Raw genomic sequence first — 27,416 nt, forward strand, 5'->3', positions numbered from 1 at the left:
AGCTAACTTTTTTTTTGTATTTTTAGTAGAGATGGGGTTTTACCATGTTGGCCAGGATGGTCTCTATCTCTTGACCTCATGATCTGCCTGCCTGGGCCTCCAAAAGTGCTGGGATTACAGGCATGAGCCACTGCGCCTGGCAGACTCCACCTTTTTTTAGCAGTATAATCTTTGGCAAGGTACTTGACTCCCTGAACTTTCTCCAAGCATTATGTGGTGGTATTAATATCTCTTTTGAGGTGTCATTATGAGATTTAGTTGTTATCATTCAAACACCCTAGAATGTTTTACGAAGTTTTAATTAAGCCCCTGCCTAGGTAGGTCTTCAGCCTCCCCTCACCATTTCCCAGAAATAGACCAGCATAGGCTGGGTGCGATGGCTCACACTTGTAATCCCAGCACTTTGGGAGGCCAAGGCGGGTAGATCACCTGAGATCAGGAGTTCAAGCCTGACCAACATAGTAAAACCCTATCTCTACTAAAAATATAAAAATTAGCCAGGCAGAGTGGCACATACCTGTAATCCCAGCTACTTGGGAGTCTGAGGCAGGAGAATTGCTTGAACCCGGGAGGCGGAGGTTGTAGTAAGCCAAGATTGTACCATTTCACCTAGGCAATAGAATGAGACTCTGTCTCAAAAAAAAAATAAAATAAATAAATAAATAAATAAATAAATAAATAAATAAATAAACCAACATAGTAAACTACTTGTAAGTTTCTTAATTGTTCTTGTTCTCTGTAGCTTCCAATCCTTTATACATAGTGTTCCTGTTTTTAAATACTCTCTTCCCCTTGTTCATCTTCCACCTAACTGTTCTTACTAATCCTTCGTGATTAGCTTAGATATCAATTTCTCTAGGAAGTTGTCCTCACTGATCCCCAAACCTGGGTTAGGTTCCCCGGAGTCCTGTGTGCCTTCTATAACACCTTGTGTTTTCCTATCATAGCTCTCAGCAACCTGTTTACTTGTCTGAACGTTACTTGAGAGGAAAATTTTTTGGCTGTTTTATTCACTATTGTCTCCCCAGCGCCTAACAAAGAACCTGGCACACAGCTCAATACATGGTAGCTATTATTCTTATCAGCACCTTCATCTATCATAATTCTCAAATGTCTGGTTGTTGTATAAATAACTCTTAAGTATGCCAAGAAGCTTAGAGTTAAGTTACAAGACTGACAAGGGCATGCATTGTTTCAGAGCCATGTTTGGGACCTTTGTTTTTCACTTATTCAATCATTTTCCCTTTTTATACTAGGAACTGACCCAGGAGTGTGATGAAAAGAAATCCCAGTATGATAGCTGTGCAGCAGGCCTCGAAAGCAATCGGTCCAAATTAGAACAGGTAAGAAGAGAGTTTTTATTTTAACAATTTACCAAAAACTACCTGTGTACACACCTATAGTCCCAGCTACTCGGGAGGCTGAAACAGGAAGATCGCTTGAGCCCAGGAGTTTGAGGCTACAGTGAGCTATGATCACACCACTGCATTCTAGCCTGGGCCACAGAACAAGACTCTGTCTCTAAAAAAAAAAAATGTTTTAAATACTGCCTGTGTGTGCACATTTTCACTACATCAATGTCAAAAGATTCCCAAATCTTTATCATCATCTCCCAAGCTTGTCTCCAAAGCTCTTTATTTCTTTAATTTGTACACACTGAATTTCCCATCTGTACCACTCCCAGCAAAGTACAAGGCTCATTATCTGCTGCCTGGCCTCCACAGAAACCTTTTACCTATTCTCTTGCTTCTACTCTTGCTCTCCTAAGGTTTATTCTCCATAGGGCAGCCTAAGAAACCTGTTTAAAATTTTTGCCACCCTTCATTGGCTTCCTGTTGCACTTAAAATAAAATCTAACCACCGAACTGTGATCTACAAGGCTCCACCTGCCTTATGAACTTCATGTCCATGTGCTCTACTCCTCATCCATGGAGCTTCAGCCACTCTGACCTTCTTCCTAAACTTCAAACAGGCCAAGCTTGTTTTCACTTGTGGGATTTTGCATGTACTCCTCCCTTCTGCGTGATATATTCTGCTCCTAACTCTTTGCCCTCCTCTCTCCTTTTCATCACTAGGTCTCAGCCTCAGTGTCTCCTCCTCTCAGAGATCTCTGATTACCTGATGTTATCCACTCTCCTTCCCAACCTGGCCCACCCAGTCCCTCTATCACATTCTACTGATGAATTTCCTTCATAGCACTTATCCCCATCTCAAATATCCTTCATTATGTTTCCTTGTTTATGTTGGTTTCTTCCACTTCAGTGAAAGCAGGGAACCTGCCTGTTCACTTCTGTGTTCTCAGCACTTAGAACAGTGCTGGACACACAGTAGGTACTTAATAAATGTATGATTGGGCCAGGTGCAGTGGCTCATGCCTGTAATCCCAACACTTTGGGAGTCCAAGATGGGAGGATCACTTGAGGCCAGGAGTTCGAGATCAGCCTGGCCAACATGGTGAAACCCCGTCTCTACTAAAAATACAAAAATTAGCCAGGCATGCTGGCATGTGCCTGTAGTCTCAGCTCCTCAGGAGGCTGAGGCACAAGAATTGCTTAAACCTGCGAGGAGGAAGTTGCAGTGAGCCAAGACTGCACCACTGCACTCCATCCTGGGTGACAGAGCAAGACTCTGTCTCAAAAAATACAATTGGACTTGCAGGTGTGATATGAGTATTCTCTAGAAAAAGATTATTTCCTATTGTGATAGAATAAACAAAGTTAAAATTGCAGAAGAGAAAATGACTCTGATGGTAGTCCTTTGTTGTACATCTAAAGTCATCATCACCATGTCTGTCTCATTCTTTTGATAATGTCGCCTATCTAAAATTATATATTATAGGAAGTTAGAAGACTCCGTGAAGAATGTCTTCAAGAAGAAAGTAGATACCATTATACAAATTGTATGATTAAGGTAAGACAAAGTAGATCAAAAACATTTCTGAGTTTTTTCTATATCAAAGTCTTCCCTAAAACTTAAGTCTTTCTATTTAGAACCTAGAAGTTCAACTTCGTCGTGCTACTGATGAGATGAAGGCATATATCTCTTCTGATCAACAAGAAAAAAGAAAGGCAATTAGGCAAGTAATTTTGTTGTTTTATATTGAAAATATTATATTAATATTTTCACCAATAAAAGTTTTATAAATAAGATAGAATATACAAATTTAGCATATTTAAGTAAGTAGACACTAAGATATTAATACTAAATCTTACTAAACATCTAGATATTTCAGCCCTGCTAAGTGGGAATACCTATGATTTTATTTCTTGCTTGCTTACTTTTTGATTGTGGTGAAATATATAAAATTGCCATTTTACCCATTTTTAAGTGTACAGTTCATTGGCATTGATTACATTCACAACATTGTACAGCCTTCACCACTGTATATGTAAAAAATTTTTTCATTATCCCAAACAAAAACTCTTGTAACCATTAAGCAATAATTCCTTGTTCTCCCTCACCCAGGAATATATATAATTTCATAAATACTTTGTCATAAGCAGTAAAGTTGGTCTCTTTTTAAAGTCCCACATGGCCTAGACTCTAGTCATTTGCCTGCTAATTGTGCAGTGTGATGACTGCATTTTAGCTGGAAATTGTGTGATTGCAGTGTACCAGTCTTCAAAACAAGAAGGATGTATAAATACTGCTTAGTCCTTATATGGTGCTTTTTTTGCAATCCCAGCTTGTGGCATACTGTAATAAATCAAATCCTGCCTAAAAAAAATACATTTATGGTTGAATTGCTAGCTGTGATAAAATGCAGTCATTGAACAACATAAGCCTTCTTTGCCCCTCATCACAATTCAAATGTTAAATGTTTTGTTATTACTATTCAGTAAAAATTCAGATAAAATGTAGGACTCACATTTATTCCAGATTGCATTGAGATTTTGAGTGGCATATACATTAATGTTATAAAAAGAGACTGGGCGTGGTGGTGAGTGCCCATAATCCCAGCTACTCAGGAGGCTGAGGCATGGAAATCACTTGAACCCGGGAAGCAGGGGCTGCAGTAAGCCGAGATCATGCCACTGCACTCCATCCTGAGAGACAGAGGGAGACTCTGTCTTAAAAAAAAAAAAAAGAAAGAAAGAAAAAAGGAATCTAAGAAATAGAGTGTCTTACAGAATCTGAATTTTTTTTCAATGTAATGCACTAGAATGCAAACCAGACTGAAAATATTATATAAATAGAGCAGTGTTTTTTCTAATACTCTAACATACTAAACTTAAAATGTACTTATTCATATTATTTCATTGAATGTAAACTTCGTTCATATAAATCTATATGGCCAATGATAAGAAATGAGAAAAGTTAAATTTGTTCTTAAAAAATAAAAATTTTTATAAATTAAGTTCTATTTCTTCCAAAGTTATCGATATAAATAGTAAAGAAGGAAATAAGTGCTCTTGAACTATTGATTTTCTGATCTGTCTTCTAGCCAGAGATAGATATATATAGATAGATAGATATAGATATAGATACAGATATAGATATAGTTTTTTTTTTTTTTTTTTGGAGACAGAGTCTTTCTGTGTCGCTCAGGCTGGAGTGCAGTGGCGCCATCTCAGCTCACTGCAACCTCCGCCTCCCAGGTTCAAGTGTATTCTCCCGCCTCAGCCTCCCGAGTAGCTGGGATTACAGGCACATGCCACCACGTCTGGCTAATTTTTGTTATTTGTGTTTTTTTAGTTTATATTTTTGTATTTTTGTAAAGATGGGGTTTCACCATGTTAGCCAGGTTGGTCTCAAACTCCTGACCTCAAGTGAACCGCCCTCCTCGGCCTCCCAGAGTGCTGGGATTACAGGCATGACCCACCACGCCCCACCGAAAATGAGGATTCATCAGGACTAATTGCAAAATTTTCCTTTACTTAGACTGCTATATTTTCTTTTTTTGTGGCTTATGATTTCTTGGAGTCCCAATTTTATATTGTTTACTTTTTTCTTAAATACTACAGTGTAGCTTTACGCAGAAAAACAGTCTCTTCTTTGTTGTGTGTTCCTTTACCCTCATCCTTCAGTCTTTATCCTTAACGTGTCACCTGCTTTAAATCTCACATTTTGTCTTAAATAGTATTGAAATATAATTTTGTTTATAAGTAAAATACAATGTTATTATGTTTTTAATTTTTACGTTAAAATTATTATTTTTTTAGCTTACAAAAGAAATACTTGTAAAAACAAAAGTAACCATTATGAAGTAGTGTGCACAGAAGTTGAATGCTGTCCATATTGCCATGCCTCAGAAATGTCTACTATTAATACTTTGGTGTACATTATGCCATATTCTTTTCCCATGCGTTTGCTGATACATCTGTATATATGTGTGTTAGTTAATGAATGGGAAATGTTATGTGTATGTGTGTATACACAAATGTATACATATATATGTATATAAAAATAAGATTAAACTGCACCTGAGTGTGGTGACTCACACCTGTAATCCCAGCATTTGGGAAGCTGAGATGAGCTAATTGCTTGAGCCCAGGAGTTCAAGATCAGCCTGGGCAACATGGCAAAACCCTGTGTCTACCAAAAAACTACAAAAAAAATTAGCCCAATATGGTGACACATGTCTGTAATCCCAGTACCTGGGAGGCTAAAGTGGGAGATTCGCTTGGGCCAGGGAGGTGGAGGCTACAATGAGGTGTGATCATGCCACTGCACTCCAATCTGGGCAATACAGTGAGACCTTGTCTCAAAGGAAAAAAAAAAGATTAAACTACATATACTGTTTTTCTCTTGATCTAGAATATTTTCCGCTTCAGTATTTATAGATTTACCTCTTTCTTTTGTATAACTCCTTATTATTTGTTTGAATAGACGTGCCATAATTTGCTTAAACATTCTCCCATCTACAGACATTTAGTTTGTTTGCATATTTTCACTATTATAAGCACTGGTGAAGTAAATAATCTGCTTCTATGTTTATTTAAGTTATGGGATATTTTTGTAGGATGACTTCCTAGAAGTAGAATTGTAAGATTAGGTGCTACTTAATGTTTAGTTGAAATGTATATCCTTTCTCCTTTCTACAAGCCTCTTCAAAAACAATGTGTAATTTAAGCAAATGGGTTGCCATTGTTTTGAGGGTAGATTAACCAGAAATAGTATTTAACATTTTAATTCTCTTAATTTCCTATGGAATGTTTTGCTATCTTTTTTTCCTTAAATTACTATTTACTTGAAGAACTAACTAAAGATGGGGAAAGACAAAGAATTTGATAATGGGTTTCATTCTGACTCCAGTACCCTAAACTATATTGCCTAATGTATTTTAGATAGATATATTAATTTATAATTCACTTATATGATCAAATCATTTGAAGTAAATTGAAAGTAAATCATTATGTTGACTCCCTAGGGAACAGTATACCAAAAATATTGCTGAACAAGAAAACCTTGGAAAGGTAAGAATTATTATTTATTTTTTTACATGTGTCTAAGTGATTCAGGTTTTCAGTACTGTACATGGTTTATGACTGTCATTCTTTCCAAAAGGTCATAGTACAGTTTTTGAGAGGAAATTGTTCATTCTTTTTAAAGACAGAAGACTTCCTTAAGAATTTAGTTTTATAGAAATAAAGGCACAATGGATTTTTTAAAGAAAAAATTATCTATTTTTAAATCACAAAGAGTTCATAATAATGTTCTGCATTACAGTTTTCAGATTATTCTCAGGTTGGGCACGATGGCTCATGCCTGTAATCCCAGCACTTTGGAAAGCCAGGGCCGGTGGATCAGTTGAGGTCAGGAGCTCAAGACCAACGTGGCCAACATGGTGAAACCCCGTCTCTATGAAAAATACAAAAATTAGTCAGGCGTGGTGGCAGGCACCTGTAATCCCAGCTACTCTGGAGCCTGAGGCAGGAGAATCGCTTGAACCTGGGAGGCAAAAGTCGCAGTGAGCCGAGACTGGGCCATTGCACTCTAACCAGAGCAAGACTCCATCTCAAAGAAAAAAAAAATTATTCTCAGATACCTCTTTATGCGATAGGCACAAATTTTTTCATTTACTTTATTTAATAAACATAAAGTTCTTACTATGATCTAGGCCCTGGTCTAAGCCCTTTACAAACATTAATTTGTTTAATACAAACAACTGAAAAACCTTGCTTGAGATACTCATCTCCCTCCTGCCAGAGTTATCTGATGGTAACTGAAATAGGACTGTATGATTATTGTTCTTAGTTCTCTGAGCCACTCCTAGAAGTGGTAGAGAGTAAGTTATGGCCTTGACCATCAGGACTTACATGACCAACTGATTAGTTATTCTAGCTGACTTCATAAAGCAACCAATTTAACAAAGACATCAGCTTTGCATTCTTAGGAGAAAAAAAGAAAAAAACATATACTTACTAATAATTCAGAGGAAAGATGACCAGTCATCAAGTGACTTGGCTTCACTCTTAGACTTGTGATTCTAAACAAGCCCTCTAATCACTTTAGAGTTCACTTCCTCATATTTAAACTGAAATAGGTAGATGAGCAGTGAGCAGTCTGGGAAACAAGAGCAAAATTCCATCTCAAAGGAAAAAAAAAAGATAGCCTTTATTATCGAAATTTTCAAAACTGTATTTTAATCAATCCATATATATCCATCATCCAAATCTAATTATTAAATTCGTGGCCAGCCTTGTTTTATCTATAGTGTCATCCAGTACCTGCCCCCAGTTTTTTTCTAAATTATTTTTAAGCACATCTCAAACTTATTATTTTATCTCATCACATTTCAGTATGTATCATAAACACTCTTTTTGAACATAACCACAATACCATTATCCTACCAAAAAGAATTTAACAATAATTACATAACATCCAATACCCAGTGTTCAAACTTCACCATGATTTATTTGTTTAAATCAGGATCCTACTAACAGTCCATACATTGTTATTAGCTTATATCTCTCTTAAGTCTCTCTCTCTCTAGGTTACTCCCCCATCATTTTTTCCTTACAATTTTTTGTTGAAAAGAAAAAAAAAAAAAAACTGATAATTTGTCCTAGTGGGTTTTCAACATTTTGAACTTTGCTGTTGGTAACCCCTTGGTGTCAATTAGCATGTTCTTCTGTTCCCAGTATATCCTGTGAATTGGTAGTTAGATCTAGAAGCTTGATTAAATATGTTTTGATATGTGGCAAGAATGCTTCATAGATGGTGGTATGTACTTCTATCAGGAGGCTTTCTTCTTATGATGTAGACAGCCATTGATAATCATTTCCTGGATCCATAATTCATTAGAAAGTTGCACAGTGGTAACATTCTGATTATGTCATTCCTTCTTCATTTATTGGCTGGAATAATTCTGTAAGGAGCAACTTCTCCTTATCTTCTGTTTACTTACCCTGAGTTACATTCGTATAAGAAAGGTAGAATAACTGCTTGATTCACTCTTTACTGGTTTTCAAAATGATGAATTGGTTCTTTATCATCCTTCAAAAGTAATCTTACAACTTTTAGATTGAGCACATTTGATATGTTTCAATCTATTGTGATTATTAGTCCCATTAGTACTCAAATTTGGCCAGTGGAAGCCTCTGAAGTCAGCTTTTGAATCCTTTTGAAAAAACCCTAGTAGACTTTGATGGCTTCTTTGTTTTCTGGTGTGACAAAATGTTCTAATTTCATACTGTACATTTTCTTTCTCAAACCTGAAATTAGCCATTTCTCTAAAAAGTGTTCACCTGTGATTTGTTAATAAGTGACCATTATATCAATGAAAATAAATAAAAAACAAAAGGAAGCCTTCTCAAAGCTGATTCCTCCATTTACTGGGAGAATAGTGAATTCCGTGTACATTATTTCACTTATGGGATGACACACCATACTTAAAAGGAAAAAAAGAAATAATTTTCATATTTGAAAGCATGTATGTGAATCAAGTTATAAACATTCATTTGTATAACATTTTAACTAGAGATTTTTGGATTTGTAGGATTTGATATGATTGTCAAAATTGACTTTTTTTTTGAGATAGAGTCTCACTCAGTCACCCAGGCTGGAGTCCAGTGGCATGATCTCCGCTCACTGCAACCTCCACCTTCCAGGTTCAAGTGATTCTCATGCTTCAGTCTCCCGAGTAGATGGGATTATAGGGGTGTGCCACCACACCCAGCTAATTTTTGTATTTTTGGTAGAGATGGGGGTTCTACCTGGTTAGCCAGGCTGGTCTCGAACCCCTGACCTCATGTGATCCACCCACCTCAGCCTCCCGAAGTGCTAGGATTACAGGTGTGAGCCACTGCGCCTGGCCCAAAATGGACTTCATCCAAAGATTTCGTGTAAAGTAATGTACTTTTTTCATATGAAAACATTCCTCTTTTTTTTTCTTTTGCAAAGTATCTGGATGGATGCTGTACATACATAAATATTTTTCAAACCTGAAATCCTTTCAAAGACCCAACCTTAATTGCCAAATCTGATTAAAGATTATTTTTCCCCCATCCAGTGTAGTGTTTTCTTGCAGGATCATTGGGAAAAGTGGCAATATAACATCAAGTATATTTAAGCAAGTGAACCAATGACTGGCTCATTCCCCAGATGTCAGGCTATATCATTTAAGAAACAAAGCTTCTTAATCCTCAAAGTTTTAGAGTAGATCTAAATTTTCAAGGCAGACAGAACAAACCTAGCCTTTCAAAGTGATGATAGTCTAAGCCCTCTAAGCCAATATAAACTGGGCATCCATAGACCTCCTCAGGCCAACTGAGTTTCCCCCCTTCTACACCACCACCTCCTCCTTTAAAGAACAATGAAATATGTGATTAGTGATTTTTGTACATTGCAACCGTAAACAAATGTAAATAATAATAAGATTTAAAATATATACATACTAATATACATACTAACGTCAGTTGTATTCATAAAGTTAAAGGTTTCAAACACACATGGTTATGAAGCAAATTAAATGTAATATTTCTGACACAGACGGTGCCCACATCCTGTCTTTGGTTCTTTAAATAACTTTTATAGGTTGTTAGAATTTTTTGACAAGGAAATTATTCCAATAATATAAGAAAAGTTACAGGTTAAATAGTGCCTTAATTTAAAATCATGTGCAGAAGTCTTAAAATTCTTGGTCTGCCTTAACAGCCTTTCTAAATACTTTTTAATTTATGAAGATAAAATATTTGTTGTAAGATATATTATTTGTAATGTAAACTTAAATAGATGTATTAATATGCCAGGTATTGCATCAAAAAATGTACTGGTTATATTTATATTTTTAAAATTCTGTGTTCTATTCCTGTTTGCTGTTAATTTTGCTTTCATTATGCATAGCTGGGTGGGCAGTATTTTAATGGGTGGTTTGAATCTGGTCCTCAGCTTAGTTAATCCTCTTATTTGCGCAAGTACCAACTACCAGCATTCCCATTTGTGTCTCAGATCAACTAGTATATTGACCCTATGTTAAAAGAGGAAAGGATGAGGATGTTCCTGTGCACTCTGCCTCTGTGTCTCTGCTTGGTTTTCTGTCTGTCTTGGTAATTTTCTCACACTCGATGTCAGTACAGGTATTTGTGACACACTGCGTTTCCCTCTATGTACACTATCACCTTTTCTACCAAAATGTCAACTGTAGTTGTCTCTAGAGCATGGGATTATGAATGAATTCCTTTCTTTTCCTTTTCTTCTTCTTCTTCTTTTTTTTTTTTTTTTTTTTTTTTTTTTTTTTTTTTTTTTTTTTTTGAGACAGAATCTCACTCTGTCACCTGGGCTGGAGTGCAGTGGCACTCCAGCTCACTGCAGCCTTGAGTTCCAGGCTCAAGTGATCCTCTTGCCTCAGCCTCCTGAGTAGCTGGGACCACAGGCATGTGCCACCATACACAACTAATTAAAAAAAATTTTTTTTTGTAGAGATGGGGGAGTCTCACTTCGTTGCCCAGGCTGAATTCTCTCTCTCTTTTTTCCTACCTTGTCACCTATTGTCTCTGACTTTGGGTCTACTCTTGCTTGCAGTCACCCTTTCTCAATTTGCCATAATATGGAACCAAAGTATATTTTTGTAATGTATTGGAGATTCTTTTATTCCTGTTTAAAATTTTAGAGTCAATGAGTAAAACAGCTTTGGCAAGTGGACTGTCTAATATGTTAGCAACAAAAACAATTCTGAGAAGGATTTTGGCTTATTTAATAGTGTACTATTTTTATAATCACTGAGCTTGCTCCCTGAAGTATATGTGCATACAATTTTATTTATTTGGACATAAATAGAGTATACACTGTTTCAGGATAGGATAGAATACAACATTTAATAACAAGAATATTTATAATACATGATAATTTATCAAGTATTTCAATACCTATTATGTCACTTGAAAACATAATCTTATCAAGTAAATACTTTTATTTTCCCCTATTGTTAGCCTTGATTTGTTTTTTTTGCTGTGTTTTTAAGAGACAGGGTCTCGCTCTGTTGCCCAAGCTGGAATGCAGTGGTGACAGCATAGCTCACTGCAGCCTCAAATTCCTGGCTCAAGTGATCCTTCCACCTCAGCCTCCCAACTAGCTAGGACTACAGGCACGTGCCACCACCATTCCCAGCTAATTTTTTAGTTTTTATTTTTGTAGAGACAGGGTATCATGTTACCCAGGCAGGCCTTGAACTCCCCAGCTCAAGCAATCCTCCTGCCTCGGCCTCTCAAAGTGCTGGGATTACAGGCAGTGAGCCACTGCGCCCAGCCCCCAGCTTCCTATTATTCACCGTATTTATTTTTTTTTCTAGCGACGGAATCTCACTCTGTTGCCCAGGCTGGAGTGCAGTGGCACGATCTTGGCTCACTCTGCCTTCCAGGTTTAAGTAATTCTCCGGCCTCAACCTTCTGAGTAGCTGGAATTACAGGCACATGCCACCATGTCCAGCTAATTTTTGTATTTTTGTATTTTTAGTAGAGACAGGATTTCACCCTGTTGGCCAGTCTGGTCTCGAACTCCTGACTTCAGGTGATCTGCCCACCTATATAGCATGAGTCCTGTTTTCCACTTGAAACTCCAAGCATACCTGACACATAACAGGTGCTCCATAATTATATCTTGAATACATAAGAATTAGGTTTTAGTATATAGAATATGCTGATCCTGTTGGTTTCTTGAGAAATTTTTATGTATATGGAAATTCTAAAACAAAAGGTGGACATTTCTCAGGCTTAGGCTAATAAATGAATTATTTTAAAGCTATCTGAGCTATAACTATACATTATTCTTGAGTAATATGTCATGTACATCCTCCTAGCTGGTTTTCATTGGAGAACTAGAAAGGCAAGCAGTTTGACTGAGAGTCTCATAGTGGTGCGATCACAGCTCACTGCAACCTCCACCTCCCAGATTCAAGCCATACTCCTGCCTCAGCCTTCTGAGTAGCTGGAATTACAGGCACACGCCACCATGCCCTGCTAATTTTTGTATTTTTAGTAGAGATAGAGTTTTACCATGTTCATCAGGCTGATCTCAAACTCCTAACCTCAAGTGATCTATCCGCCTTAGCCTCCCAAAGTGCTGGGATTACAGTTGTGAGCCACCACGCCTGGTCTATTAACCTTAGTTGATAATGGAGAAAACTAAAGTCCCAAGAAATTAAGTGCCTTTCTTACTGCTAGAGGAGACAAAACCGATTAAAACTGAAGTCTTCTGACTTCCAAACTCTACATTCTTCTTTTCACACCATGATACTTTTCCATTTTCCTAAGTATCTGTTTCTCTCACTTCCTTCTATAGTTTTGTGTGGTTTTTTTTGTCTGTTTGTTTTTGTTTTGTTCTGTTTTGTTTGAGACGGAGTCTTGCTCTGTTGCCAAGCTGTAGTGCAGTGGCATGATCTCTGCTCACTGCAAACTCCACCTCTCAGGTTCAAGCGATTCTCCTGCCTCAGCCTCCCGAGTAGCTGGGACTACAGGCACACACCCCCACGCGTAGCTAATTTTTTGTTTTTTTGGAGAACTAGAAAGGCAAACAGGTTGACTTAGTGTCGAAGTTAGTAGAGATCTCGATCTCCTGACCTCGTGATCCGCCCGCCTCAGCCTCCCAAAGTGCTAGGATTACAGACATGAGCCACCACGTCTGGCCTTAGCTAACTTTTATAATCTTAGTTTTGATACATTATAGGAGTATGTGGTTTAGCTAACTATTATTTATCTAGTGTAGAAAACATACCATATTCCTCTGACTATAGCAGTAGAAATAAGCCCCTGTAACTGAGATTTAATTATTCCTGGTTTTTTTTTTGTGATAGAAACTTCGGGAAAAACAAAAAGTTGTACGAGAAAGTCATGGTCCAAATATGAAGCAAGCAAAAATGTGGCGTGATTTGGAACAATTAATGGAATGTAAGAAACAGTGCTTTCTGAAACAACAAAGCCAAATTTCCATTGGTCAGGTAATTCAGGAGGGAGGAGAGGACCGGCTAATACTGTGAATTGTGTCATCGTTTGGAGTTTTACTTGATACCACTAGCTATAAGCCTAATCTCATAATGTATTTCTTTTTTGAAACTGATTTGTATAGCGTTTTATTTTCAGATTAGCCATTCTTTATTAAGTTTTCGTAGAAAATAATGTTAAGGTAGATTTAGTTTTAATGTTTTTTCATATGAAAAAGAGGCTTTTATTATTTTCCGTAGTTTAGACATCACTGGCATCTTCTGAGTTTTATGAGACAGGAAACTAAGTTTACTATCTGTAAATGTAAACATATGTCCATTAAGAAACATGTAGTTTTTTTTTAGGATGTGATAACCCAATGGCTTACTGTTTTTCTTAATCTTTTTTAAAAAACTTTAGAAGAATCTTTTAGGAATTAGTATCTCTTGTTTTGAAGCAACGTTTATCTGAAGTTCAGCAGTTCGTACAGTTTCACTTCAGTTTATTTTTCTTCTGTAAAATGCAAGAAAATTTAATATTTTGACTAACATGTTTGTTCTGTTTGTATAATTTAAAGACAAATAAACTTGGTACATATTTTATGTCTATTTAAAAAATGTAAAGTGTCAAAATTTATTCTTTTTAAAGTAAGTATTAACATCTAACATTAAATTGGAGGATTATTACTTTTCCTTTTTTTTTTTTTTTTTGAGACTGAGTCTTGCTCTGTTGCCCAGGCTGGAGTACAGTGTCGCGATCTCAGCTCGCTATAAGCTCCGCCTCCCGGATTCATGCCATTCTCCTGCCTTAGCCTCCTGAGTAGCTGGGACTACAGGCGCCTGCCACCACGCCCAGCTAACATTTTGTATTTTTAGTACAGACAGAGTTTCACCGTGTTAGCCAGGATGGTCTCGATCTCCTGACCTCTTGATCCACCTGCCTCAGCCTCCCAAAGTGCTGGGATTACAGGCGTGAGCCTCCGCACTCAGCCAGATTATTACTTATTTTCACCAAAAATCTATTACAGATTTTTTTTCTTGTCTTTGAGATGGAGTCTCACTCTGTTGCCCAGGTTGGAGTGCAGTGGTGTGATCTCAGCTGACTGCAACCTCCACTTCCGGGATTTAAGCAATCCTCCTGCCTCCACCTCCCAAGCAGCTGAGATTACAGGCGCCTGCCACCACACCTGGCCAATTTTTGTATTTTTAGTAGAAGCAGGGTTTCATCGGGCACAGTGGCTCATGCCTGTAATCCCAACACTTAGGGAGGCCGAGGCGGGTGGATCACAAGGTCAGGAGATCAAGACCATCCTGGCTAACATGGTGAAACCCCATCTCTACTGAAAATACAAAAAATTAGCCGGGAGTGGTGGTGGACACCTGTAGTCCCAGCTACTTAGGAAACTGAGGCAGGAGAATGGTGTGAACCCAGGAGGCAGAGCTTGCAGTGAGCCAAGATTGCGCCACTGCACTCCAGCCTGGACGACAGAGCGAGACTCCGTCTCAAAAAAAGAAAGGAAAAGAAACAGAGTTTTGCCATGTTGACCAGCAGGCTGGTCTTGAACTCCCAACCAGCCTCAGGTGATCTGCCCACCTCAGCCTCCCAAAATGTTGGGATTACAAGCGTGAGCCACCCATGCCTGGTCTATTACAGATTTAATACTATAATAACCAGGGTGGGCATGGTGGCTCATGCCTGTAATTCCAGTACTTTGGGAGGCTGAGGCAAGCAGATCATTTGAGGTCAGGGGTTCAAGACCAGCCTGGGAAACATGACAAAACCCCATCTCTACAAAAAAGACAAAAATTAGTGGCACACCTGTGGTCCCAGCTTCTTGGGAGGCTGAGGCTAGAGAATCACTTGAACCTGGGACGTGGAGTTTGCAGTGAGCCGAGATCATGCCACTGTACTCCAGCCTGGGCAATACGGAGCAAGACCCTGTCTAAAAAAAAAAAAAATCATCATCATCATAATAATCTGATAGTTATGGGAACTGTTATTTTATTTTATTTTTTCTTTGAGACAGTCTCTTGCTCTGTTGCCCAGGGTGGAGTATAGTGGCACAATCTCAGCTCACTGCAACCTCTGCCTCCCAGATTCAAGCAATTCTCTTGCCTCAGCCTCACGAGTAGCTAGGATTACAGGCATGCACCACCACACTTGGCTAGTTTTTTGTACTTTTAGTAGAGACGGGGTTTCACCGTGTTGGCCAGACTGGTCTTGAATTCCTAAGCTCAAGTGATCCACCTGCCTTGGCCTCCTAAAGTGCTGGGATTACAGTTACAGGCATGAGCCACCATACCCTGCCTGATATTTTAAATATTAAAAAAATTGTCATAGAATATAGATATCACATATTAAATGTAGCACAAGACTCAAAGTGAAATTCAAGAGTTCAAAGTGCTTGCAATCTCTGCTTCATTAGGACAAGGTACTTGAAGATTTCTTTGGTTTCCCTTAGAAAGATACCAAATTCATGTGCCATGCTTTACTTAATTTCAATTTTAGTAGTTTTTCAAAATATCTTGGCTTTAGATTTGAAAACTCAAATTTCAAATTGTTAGCATGTCCATCTTAGGCTAGTTCTTTTTAGTTGTCTTTAAATTTTTTTTTTTTTTTTTTTTAGAGACAGGATCTTGCTCTGTTGCCTAGGCTGGAAGGCAGTGGTATGCAGTGGTATGATCATAGCTCTATGCAGCCTCAAACTTCTGGGGTCAAGTGATCTTCAGCTTCAGCCTCCTGAGTAGCTGGGACTATAGGCACATGCCACCATGCCTGGCTAATTTTGTTTGTTTGTTTGTTTTGTTTAGAGATGCTATGTAAGCTGTTTTTGTGTTAGTATATAGAAATACCTGAGGCTGGCTAATTTATAAAGAAAAGAGGTTTAATTGGCTCATGGTTCTGCAGGCTGTACAGGAAGCATGGTGATGGCATCTCCTCTTGGCCAGGGCCTCAGGAAGCTTCCAGCCATGGCAAAAGCTTCCTGGTGAAAGGGGAGCCAGCACATCATATGGAAAGAGCAGGAGCAAGAGGTCAGGGGCAGGTGTCACTCACTTTTTTTGTTTTTTTGTTGTTTTTTTTTTTTGAGATGGAGTCTCGCTCTGTCCCCCAGGCTGGAGTGCAGTGGCACGATCTCGGCTCACTGCAAGCTCCGCCTCCCAGGTTCACGCCATTCTCCTGCCTCAGCCTCCTGACTAGCTGGGACTACAGGTGCCCGCCACAGCGCCTGGTTAATTTTTTGTATTTTTAGTAGAGACAGGGTTTCACCGTGGTCTTGATCTCCTGACCTTGTGATCCGCCTGCCTCGGCCTCCCAAAGTGCTGGGATTACAGGCGTGAGCCACCGCGCCTGGCGTGTCACTCACTTTTAAAGAACCAGATCTTTTGTAAATTCAGAGCTAGAAATCACTAATCACCATGGGGATGGCACTAAGTTATTCACAAGGATCCACCTCCATGATCTAGACACCTCCCACCAGGCCTCACCTCCAACACTGGAGATTACATTTCAACATGAGATTTGGAGGGGGACAAACATCTAAACCATATTAGATGGGGTCTCCTTTTGTTGTCCAGGCTAGACTTGAACTTGTGGCTTCAAGTGATCCTCCCACCTTGGCCTCCCAAAGTGCTAGGATTATAGGCATAAGCTACCATGCCTGGCCCAAAACTTTTTTTTTTTTTTTTTTTTTGAGATGGAGTTTTGCCCTTGTTGCCCAAGCTGGAGTGCAGTGGTGCATCTTGACTCACTGCAACCTCCACCTCCCAGGTTCAAACCATTCTCCTGCCTCAGCCTCCCAAGTAGCTGGGATTACAGGCATGCACCACCACCAAAAACATTTTTTAAAGAATAAAATTGTTTCTACCCTGTAAAAAATATGGATCTCTCTGTTCCCATGTGTGTCCTACTTTTAATTTTTGTTTGAAAGGTTTTTTATTGGTAATCAAAGAGCCTCACTAGCTAGAGATAATTGGTAATGCTAGGAGCTGTAGCAAGAAGAGATGGGGTCCATCAGAATAAGGAAGAACTGGACTTACCAGGAAAATATGGAGAGAAATATCTTTTAAATTTTTAGAAGGAAAACAGAAGCATTTCAGTGTTCAAAAGTGATTTGAATTGGTCCTCTGCTTGTTTTATCCTCTTATTTGTGCAAGTATCAGCTGCCATCATTGTCATTTGTGCCTTTAGATCAACTAGCAGACCAGCAGTCCCCCAAAAGAGGAAAAGCTGTGTCTCAGTGTGTAGAAACAAATCCTTAATTCAATCATCATTTTTTGGATAGTGACATAGATATATTTGTGTGGTGTTGGCTACTGGCATGTTGTTTTTAAGCCAATAGTAAGTGATGCTACTTTAAACAGAATATGAATTCCTTTGCAAGTATTTGAAAAAGACTAGATGCCCTTTATAGAAACAGCATTTTATTCCTCCAGAGGAAAGTCAGTTCACAAAATTATTAAGCCTAGTGATTAATTATTTTTTAGCCCTTCACTGTCTTTGGTACTCCTCTTGATTTTCTTCACTGTCTTTGGTACTCCTCTTGGTTTTCTTCACTGTCTTTGGTACTGCTCTTGATGTTCTTCACTGTCTTTGGTACTCTTCTTGATTTTTAAAATGGTTAATGACAGATACTCCACAGAATCCTTAGAATTCTACTGATTTGATTATTACTTGCCGCCTTTATTCCATACAGAAAGAATGTGTGGATTAAACACAAAGGAGCTCCAAATTACTTTATTCACTGAAGCAGAACATCATTATTACTTCAAGAAAAGCAAATTGAAAAAAAAACTCTAAAAGTACAAAGTTATTTATAGATTGTATGTAACATTGGACATTTAATAATGCAGCTTAATGGGTTTAATGCAGTGACTTTCCATCATTTCATGATTTGATTGGAACATTAAAAAGCTTTAACTAACCCTGACAGTCTTTGACAGCTGGCACTTACTGAAGAGCTTATTACATTTTTCCTTCAGGATTGATACTCTGGCTAGCTAATTGATCAGAGTACTTAATCATTTCAGAAACTAATTCGTCTTTCATGTGATGGCCCAAATAAAGGAGAAGAATGCAGCCTGGGAAATCTGCCTCTGTGTTCACAGATTTCCTTCTTCTAGTTGCCAGCTGTTGCATGGGACTGACTGTATAATTGTAAATTTCAAAAGGCCACTGCTTAAATTGCTTTCTGTGTTAGTTCAGGAAACAATCCAACTTTAAATGGTGTCTTTTAAGAAGAATCTTATAATATGATAATGTGCTTTCTGTTATAAATCTGTTAACAACTGAATTCCAAAGCCATGTATTTTCTAGGTCTGGGGAATGTACCAGAAGGGTCTTAGAACACTGTTCAAATCCATATGGAAATCAAACCAGAAATTGCAGAACACCTACCTTTTTCTTTAGATTAATACTTGCCCTTATTTTGCTCTAATTCAGGAGATAATAATAAAAGAAATTTCATTTAAACTATCAGATAAATGTAAATATGTTATTTTGCCTAATTAACATTTATAAATTTTAAGGTCTGTGCACTTTCCAAGTCTTTTTTTTTTTTTGAGATGGAGTTTCGCTCTTTTTGCCCAGGCTGGAGGGCAATGGCAGGATCTTGGCTCACTGAAACCTCCACCTCCCGGGTTCAAGCGATTCTCCTACCTCAGCCTCCCAAGTAGCTGGGATTACAGGCATGCACCACCATGGCTGGCTAACTTTTTGTATTTTTAATAGAGATGGGGTTTCACCATATTGGTCAGGCTGGTCTTGAACTCCAGACCTCAAGTGATTCACCTGCCTCGGCCTCCCAAAGTGCTGGGATTACAGGCATGAGCCACCGCGCCCGGCCCCAAGTATGTTTCTTAACTTTTTAAGGTAACACAATACAGAGCACTTTTTAGTAATTTGAGTAAAATAAAAGGCTAAATATATTGCTGAAACTAAAAATATACAAATTTGCAGAATTTTTCTGAATTGAATACGAAAATATGACAAATCAGTAACTTGCCAAAGCTGTCTTTACAAAGACAAAGTCAAAGTTTGTATTGAAAAATGACTTTGTGGCTGGGCGCAGTGGCTCACACTTGTAATCCCAGCACTTTGGAAGGCCAAGGTGGGCAGATCATCTGAAGTCAAGAGTTCTTGACCAGTCTGACCAACATGGAGAAACTCCGTCTCTACTAAAAATACAAAATTAGCCAGGTGTGGTGGTGCATGCCTGTAATCCCAGCTACTCAGGAGACTGAGGCAGGAGAATCGCTTGAACCTGGGAGGTGGAGGTTGCAGCGAGCTGAGATCGCGCCATTGCACTCCAGCCTGGGCAACAAGAACGAAACTCCATCCCAAAAAAGAAAAAAAGAAAAGAAAAAGAAAAATGACTTTGTATGCAGGTGTGTGTCCTATAGAAGCCTTGTCTTACACAGGCATTCTACCGTGTATTAGTGACTAATAAGTGTGAGTAAATGACTTGTTTCTACAAAGGATTCTAGGTGCTTACATCATTCATCTTGCCTGGCATGAAGGAGTCTTTAGCCCCAGGAAGCGGGTAAGATAGCATCCTGATGATTAACTTTCTTTAAACTTGGTTATATCAGTAACGTCATTGTTGTAGTGAGGTGAGGAGTAGATTACATATGCAACAGATCTTTTTTAGACAATTCATGGCAGCCAGGAGAGACATAAGCTGTATCTTTATTAAATATGTAAATTATTCCTCCACTCATACTGGCTTAGCTCCTCTTCCTCTTCCTTTTAATGAGAGCAGTTTAATTAGAGCTGCTTTGTGTATGGCAGCCAGGCCTGGGATGAGCGTTTTGTCTCAGGGGATGGAGAGGGATCATTAAAAGTTATCTATGTATTTTTTATCTTTGGCCCTACTGTCTTAAGATAATCTTAAAAAGAGAAAATTGACTGTAAATATTATTTAGCCCCACCCCATCCTTGCAAAAGAGATCAAAAAATAAAACGCAGATCCCAAATAAGTATTTTTAAGAGACTTGGACAAACATATGCTTTCTGCTCCTATGCTCCCTCTTTTGGCAAACTGGAAGTACTTTCTTGGCAAACATCGATATTTTCACAATTTCCTTTCTAGAACTGCTGAGAGGCTTGAGTCACCAAACTCGGTTTACTGCTATGGAAATTCACTATTCCGAGCACAGGAAGAAATTAAAGATTTTTGTTTTTCAGTGAAAGTATGTGTTTCCACCTCAGTTCAGAGTGTAACAGCAGGTTCCTGGCTTGGCTTCTTAATGCTGCACGTGATATCCTGGTAAACAGTCATAGAATTTTGGAGCTTGAAAGGAACCTCAGAATGATTCATATAATCATTTATTAGATCGGGAGCTTTGAGGGATCTCTTCCAACCTCTCTCCAGTGTGGAAATCAGTTCTGTAACGCGTGTAGCGAATCACTTTCCAGCCATGGCAGTGTACCCGCAATGCGGCTCACTCCTCATGAGGGAGCCTGTTTCATTGTTAGAGCACAGCCTAATTAAGTTATTGGTTCTGAAACTGAAGCAGACTTACAAAGGACTTTTTATGAACATCAGTTACGCAAATCAAGATTTAACAAATTTTATTCTCTGAAGCTGTAATCATGACCATGATCATATGAGTGATTCAAGCAACTAACCTGGTACTGAGCACTCCATGTACTTGTACCAGGCACTGTCCTGAGTGCTTTATATGTAGAACTAACATAACTCTCACAATAACCTTATGAGGCAGCTGCAATTATCCCCATTTTATAGATAAGGAAACTGAAGCACAGAGAGACTTTCACAATATTATACAACTAATGATTGTGGCAGAGCCATGATCCAAAACCTGTGCTCTTAAGTACTTATATTGCAGTGTGACCCATATATACCTATTGTATATAAACAAACAGATTGATGTCTATTTGTTAGTTATGGTATGAAATAATTTTTAGTACTTATTATAAAATTATAGTACCTTTTTTAAAAAAATGTGTTTGCTTATTATACCTAAAGAACAGACTTTACTAAATGGTTAAAGGTAACCTCAACCAACCAGATGAGGGAATTATACTGAAAATAAATGTCCTGTAAATGAATGAAAGAAATGAGTAGTAGTTTTAAATACAGAGTAAACTGAAACTTTATAGGGTTATTTAAATCTCTTTGTGAGTGTGTTAAAATCATGCGTGTCTCCAATTGCTGGACATTTAGATCAACTCCAGTTTTTCACTTTATGAACAATGCTGTAATGAAACTTAAAGATTGAAATATAGCTGGGTGGCCGGGCACGGTGGCTCACGCTTGTAATCCCAGCACTTTGGGAGGCCAAGGTGGGCGGATCATGAGGTCAGAAGTTCAAGACCAGCCTGGTCAACACAGCGAAACACCGTCTCTACTAAAAATACACAAATTAGCTGGGTGTGGTGGCAGGTGCCTATAATCCCAGCTACTTGGGAGGCTGAGGCAGGAGAATCTTGAACCCAGGAGGCAGAGGTTGCAGTGAACCAAGATCGTGTCACTGCACTCCAGTCTGGGCAACAGAGCAAGATTGTCTCAAAAAATAACAATTAAAAGAAGTAAAAAAGAAGATTGAAATACAGTAAGATAATAAAGCAAAACCACAAAATTTATCAAATTTGGTGAAATCCAGAATCTGCTGAACAGTTTTATAGATATTTTATATAGATATTTCTTGTCTTTTTCTGTGAAAATACCAACAGGCAATTTCTTTCTTAACCAAAGAAATTAGCAAGATAACACTTGATTAATAGGAGAATGAAATTAAAACTCCATTCATTTATTTTTATGCAAGTATTTGTTATCTTGTGTGCCTGACACTGTGCTAAGTGCTAAAATAGAAATTGAACATGACCTAGTTTTTGCTCTCAAAGCCCTCACAGTTTAGAAGACTCAAATATTATGCAGCAAAATAAGTGCTGTGCGTACAAAGAATAGGGAGCTCAGAGGAAGCAGCAATTAATACTGATGGGGGATTGTGAAAAGATTAACAGAAGAGATGGGACTTGAGCTGATTTATAAGGATGAATTAAGATTTTGATAGGCATGGGAAAAGTGAAGACGTAAAGGCATTTAACGATACGGCATGTTAAGGAAAGGACAAGAAGTCTAGTATGGCTCAGTAAGTTACACAGGTGCATGGGGGATGGGGAAAGAATTCCTATTATGTATCAAGCTCTTGGGTTCTGTAATGTGCTGGACACTCAGCTAGACTGAATGAAAAGGTGCAGTAAAAATATAAGATATGGCCCCTGTTGTTAGCAGGACTAGCAATGCATTAAACAACAGTAGACACATCAAGAAGTAATAACCAAATACTAAATTTTGTAGAGCAGTAGAAATTCAATCAAATTGGAGCCACAGGGAGGACCAGAAGGTCAAGAGAGAGTAGAGTCAAGGAGGCTTTATCAAAGAGGTAGGAATTGATCTGGGCCTGGAAGGATGGGTAAGATGTGGACAGGGGAATGGGAGAGAATGGCAGAACAGCAGGAGTGAAACCAGCAAGTATTCATCACCAACCTCTCCCTTATCCAGCTCTATAGCAAGTATATTGAGCAAGAAAAGTATGGCTGTCACTTCTAAGCAGCTTAAAATCCAGTTATCAAGATAAGTGATGTAACCAACAAAGCAGTGCTGGATTAGCCAGTAGGCAAACATGCACTACAGATTTTCTGAAAGTATTTGATATTTCAAAAATCAAAGAAGTTTCCATTAGAAAAAGCAAAACTCAGCCTGGCGCGGTGGCTCACGCCTGCAATCTCAGCACTTTGGAGGCCGAGGCCAGGCAGATCACTTGAGGTCAGGGGTTTGAGACCAAACTAGCCAACATGGCAAAACCCCTGTCTCTACTAAAAATACAAAAATTACCCAGATTGGCCGGGCGCGGTGGCTCAAGCTTGTAATCCCAGCACTTTGGGAGGCCGAGACGGGCGGATCACGAGGTCAGGAGATCGAAATCATACTGGCTAACACGGTGAAACCCCGTAAAAAAAAAAAAAAAAAAAAAAATTACCCAGATTAGTGACGCGCGCTTGTAATTCTAGCTACTCAGGAGGCTGAGGCACGAGAATCGCTTGAACCCAGAAGGCAGAGGTTGCAGTGACCCGAGATCGCACCACTACACTCCAACTTGGGTGATGGAGTGAGACTCTGTCTCAAAAAAAAAAAAAAAAAAAAAGAGAAAGAAGAGAGAAAGAAAGCAGAACTCTGTTAGACGTCCTTATATTCGTTTTACGGTTTAGTTTTTGTTTCTTCTCATTGCATGTAGTGGGGAGGAGAACTATAATTTTTTGGGAGTTAGTTAGGGTCTCTAAAATTTTTAGTTCAGCTTCCTGGAATGGGATAAAAGCCACATAGATAGTAGAGTTAATAATCCCCACAGAACTCAAAGCGGGAGAAAATACAGGCTGGAGCAATCTGGTCAGGCTAGAGGAGAAAACATTCAAGTTAAAACTCTCATGGAAGCTTGAGTAGAAATTGGCTCTGAGAGGGAGCAAGAGCTCCGTGGAGAAGAGGAAGCCCCAAAAGGGAATGCCCTGAGGTATGAGCCAGACCCGGCTGGAGGAAACAGAGAAGATGAAGCTGGAAAGGGAGTGAGAGATCGAAGCTGAAGGTTTCTAGTTGGTGCGATAATCAGCCATGGTCTGTTGGTAATAACAATAGGAGTTCTTCTTAATATCGTTTTGGACCGTTGATGAAATGAGATTCACTGCATTGTAGGGAATGACAAATTATCATCTCCCACAGAAGACTGCCATCATGGACTAAGTTTGGTTTATTTTTTGTGACAGAGAAGAGCAATATAGGTGGTAAGCCAGTTAATTTGTTTCATTGTATTTTGGGGGTTATTTTTTACACTAATTCAAAGATTCGGCATTTTATTCTTTTGTGTTTTTGTTTTTGTTGTTTTGTTTTTTTTTGTTGTTGTTGTTGTTGTTCTTTAGAGAGAGATGAGGTCTCACCATGTTGGCCAGGTTGGTCTTGAACTCTTGGCCTCAAGTGATCCTTCCACCTTGGCCTCCCAAAGTGCTGGGATTACAGGCCTGAGCCACCACACCCGGCCTCATTTTATTCTTTGATTCCTTTTACAACTCTATATCATCTATGCTATCACTTCTTTGTTACATTTAACATTTTCAGATTTGTGAAAAAGATTTGGTAATTCCAAGGAATTAAGCTGAGAAACAGAATATTTGGAGTTATATTTTTATTGGGAGACATTTTTATAATTTTATGTGATTTCCTATATTTTAAAAAATGTGAGAAGAAATCAAAGCTGGTTTTTCACTGTGCTTGATTTTTTTTTTTTTTTCTTAAGAGGAGGAAAAAGAACTTTTTACAGAATAATTGCCAAGTCGGCAAGGAGAGCCTCAGCCCTTGAAGAGACCCACTTGCTAGTGACTTGGCAGTGTCAAACAAATGTTCAACTTTTATTCTGACACTTCTTGAAGAATTTGATTGAAACTATATATGTCCAGATAACACTCAGCAAAGTGCCCTTCTTGCATTTGTTTCAAGATATATTTGGAAACAAAGAGATGACCTTGGACTCAGCTGCTTTTCCAATTTAGGACTTCTCTCTAGGTCTACTGAATAATAATATTCCCCAACATTGAAAATTCAACAAATGGAAAAACATTTTAGTTACTATATGCCATAAGTCCTGTGATAGAGGACTTTTTCTCCCAGCAATATGTTCTGCTTCTAAAAGAAATGATATATTTAGCCCACAAACTCTATATTAGCTTTCTAACCATCTACTTCGACATACATTTAGGAACACATTTGCTTTTCATCAGAGTGCCTTTTTGTAATCTAAATTGAGCTATCCTTGCTTTTTAAAATATTTTAACATCTAAGAAATAAAAAAACAACCCGCAGTTAACTCTTCGCCTTTGCTTTCTGGCATTCATATTTTCATTTGAAGCCAGGGTTCATTGTAGCTTGATGTAAGATCTAAAAGAAGACTTTGGAGGCCCTGACATCCCCTTCTAAGGCTATTGCCACCTGTCCAGATGACAATAGAAGTCCTGCTGGTCTAACCTCAAGCCTGAATGCCAAGGTTAGCTTCCAATTGTGTCTACATTTAGCCCATGGAGATGGATGTTTTAACTATCATTAAAGTGACATCCTTTCAGTTACCATTTTGCATATTTTGGAGGTTTCAGCAGTTCCATTTTTAATTTGTTGTCATGGTCACAGGATAAGATGTAGGTAACCTTTCTGATAAGGTGGTTTTACTTTTAAGCAATTAAATAAGTATTTTAGTCTGATAATTGTCCTACATGGCGTATTACCAGGGATAGCCACATTTTCTATTTTCATATGGTTTCCTAATATGTTATAGGCAATTAGAGCATTTATGGAGATTAATATATTGTTAGTTACAGTCTCCAGCATGTGCAATACATTAATTCCCAATAAAATGCTGCGTTACAGGCCAGGTGCGGTGGCTCATGCCTGTAATCCCAGCACTTTAGGAAGCCAAGGCGGGCGGATCACAAGGTCAGGAGATCGAGACCATCCTGGCTAACACAGTGAAACCCCATCTCTACTAAAAATAAAAATACAAAAAATTAGCCGGGCGTGGTGGCAGACACCTGTAGTCCCAGGTGCTTGGGAGGCTGAGGCAGGAGAATAGTGTGAACCTGGGAGGCGGAGCTTGCAGTGAGCAGAGATTGCACCACTGTACTCCAGCCTGGGATACAGACCGAGACTCCGTCTCAAAAAAAAAAAAAAAAAAATTCTGCATTACACATAGGCACATGCAAACATGCACATGTGGAAATAGGTACACCACATTATAACACTTTATTAAAGGATAGCTTGTTCTCAAGGATTCCTTCTTGATTGATTTGGAATCAAGTATTAATCATGTGTTAGCCACAAGGTGAGTGATTTTGAAAAGATAGTCAAGAAATTTTTAAACTATTACCACAAAGTAAATAAAAAATAAAAAATAAACTATTACCCTGTTACCACTTACGATAGTTTTAAAGATGACCTGTCTTATCAGATGACATACTGATCTTAAATTTTTGTTACACATTATTGCACCAGCATTACTTTGCAGTCTCCTAACTCAAAAACTAGTGACTTTTATTTTTAATCTAACATTTACTCCTTTATAAAAACAGGTTTTGCATGGGAGTGGCTATCCTGTGTACATTTCCATTATTGTAGTGAAGTTGAACTACAACAATTGCTAAAGTCACCACACTGCCCTAATTAAGTAAATAAGATCATATACTAATCAAGCTAATTGATTTTACAGAATATACAGGAAAAGTAAAGTTTGCTTTTCCTGATGTCAGAGATGCCTCCAGCTACACAACTTTGGAACTGTGCTTTTTAAAGGCTTGAAAAAACAAAATAAGATGATCTACAGAATGTTCCTAAGATCTGTAGTGCTCAAGGATGATTTTAATGAGGAAAATGTCTCAGAGAAAAGGTAATTTTATTTTAAGTAATAGATTAAATTTGAGTTTTGCTGAATGTTTTCATAAAACACTGTGTGTTTTCAAGAGTAAGTTTTCTCATTGACAAAAGTTTGAGCCAAAAGGTCAGAATATTCCTGCATGGTTTGTGGTTATTAAGTTTGTCATATGTTTCAGGAATCTTTTTCTCTCTATCCATCTCTCCTTATATTTTCAGATACACTTAACCAAATCAGCATTATTGATGTTCAGTGAGTATTCATTGCTTGAGAGTAAGAACCTCTCTGTCAGCATTCCTAAGACAGGAGAGATTTCTGGAAATTACAGAATAACACGGTTCTCTAAACTCTTTTATGTGTCTTCCATAGATGGAATTCATATCCAGCTGTCTGCACATTTATATGGAATCTGGTTTATCCAAATACTGTATTTGCAGTCCTGTCAAATCAAAGATTTCTTTTTCTTATCGTGCCCAAATATCTTACCTTGATCTTTTAGTTACAAAATCCAGATGTGTTTATTTAAGGATACAGATCTAACATGCTTTTAGTTAAAACTCATTTAAAAATCTTTCTTTAGCTGGGCATGGTGGCCTGTAGTCCCAGCTACCCAGGAGGGTGAAGCTGGAGG

The 27,416-nt window shown here is 38.3% G+C and overlaps 1 protein-coding gene across 1 annotated transcript in view; it reads left to right on the forward strand.

Annotated features, from left to right (window-relative positions):
- Positions 1-13,977, forward strand: part of IFT81 (intraflagellar transport 81) — a 91,570-nt gene extending 77,593 nt beyond the window's left edge. The window contains exons 9-13 of the mRNA XM_026454625.1: positions 1,257-1,343; positions 2,839-2,910; positions 2,991-3,076; positions 6,371-6,416; positions 13,232-13,977. Of these exons, the coding sequence (XP_026310410.1) occupies positions 1,257-1,343; positions 2,839-2,910; positions 2,991-3,076; positions 6,371-6,416; positions 13,232-13,414 (474 nt within the window). The 3' untranslated portion in view covers positions 13,415-13,977. The remainder of the gene's footprint in view (positions 1-1,256; positions 1,344-2,838; positions 2,911-2,990; positions 3,077-6,370; positions 6,417-13,231) is intronic.
- The last annotated feature ends 13,439 nt before the right edge of the window (positions 13,978-27,416 follow it).

Source organism: Piliocolobus tephrosceles, chromosome 10 (genome assembly GCF_002776525.5).
Source record: "Piliocolobus tephrosceles isolate RC106 chromosome 10, ASM277652v3, whole genome shotgun sequence".
Taxonomy (NCBI): Eukaryota; Metazoa; Chordata; class Mammalia; order Primates; family Cercopithecidae; genus Piliocolobus; species Piliocolobus tephrosceles.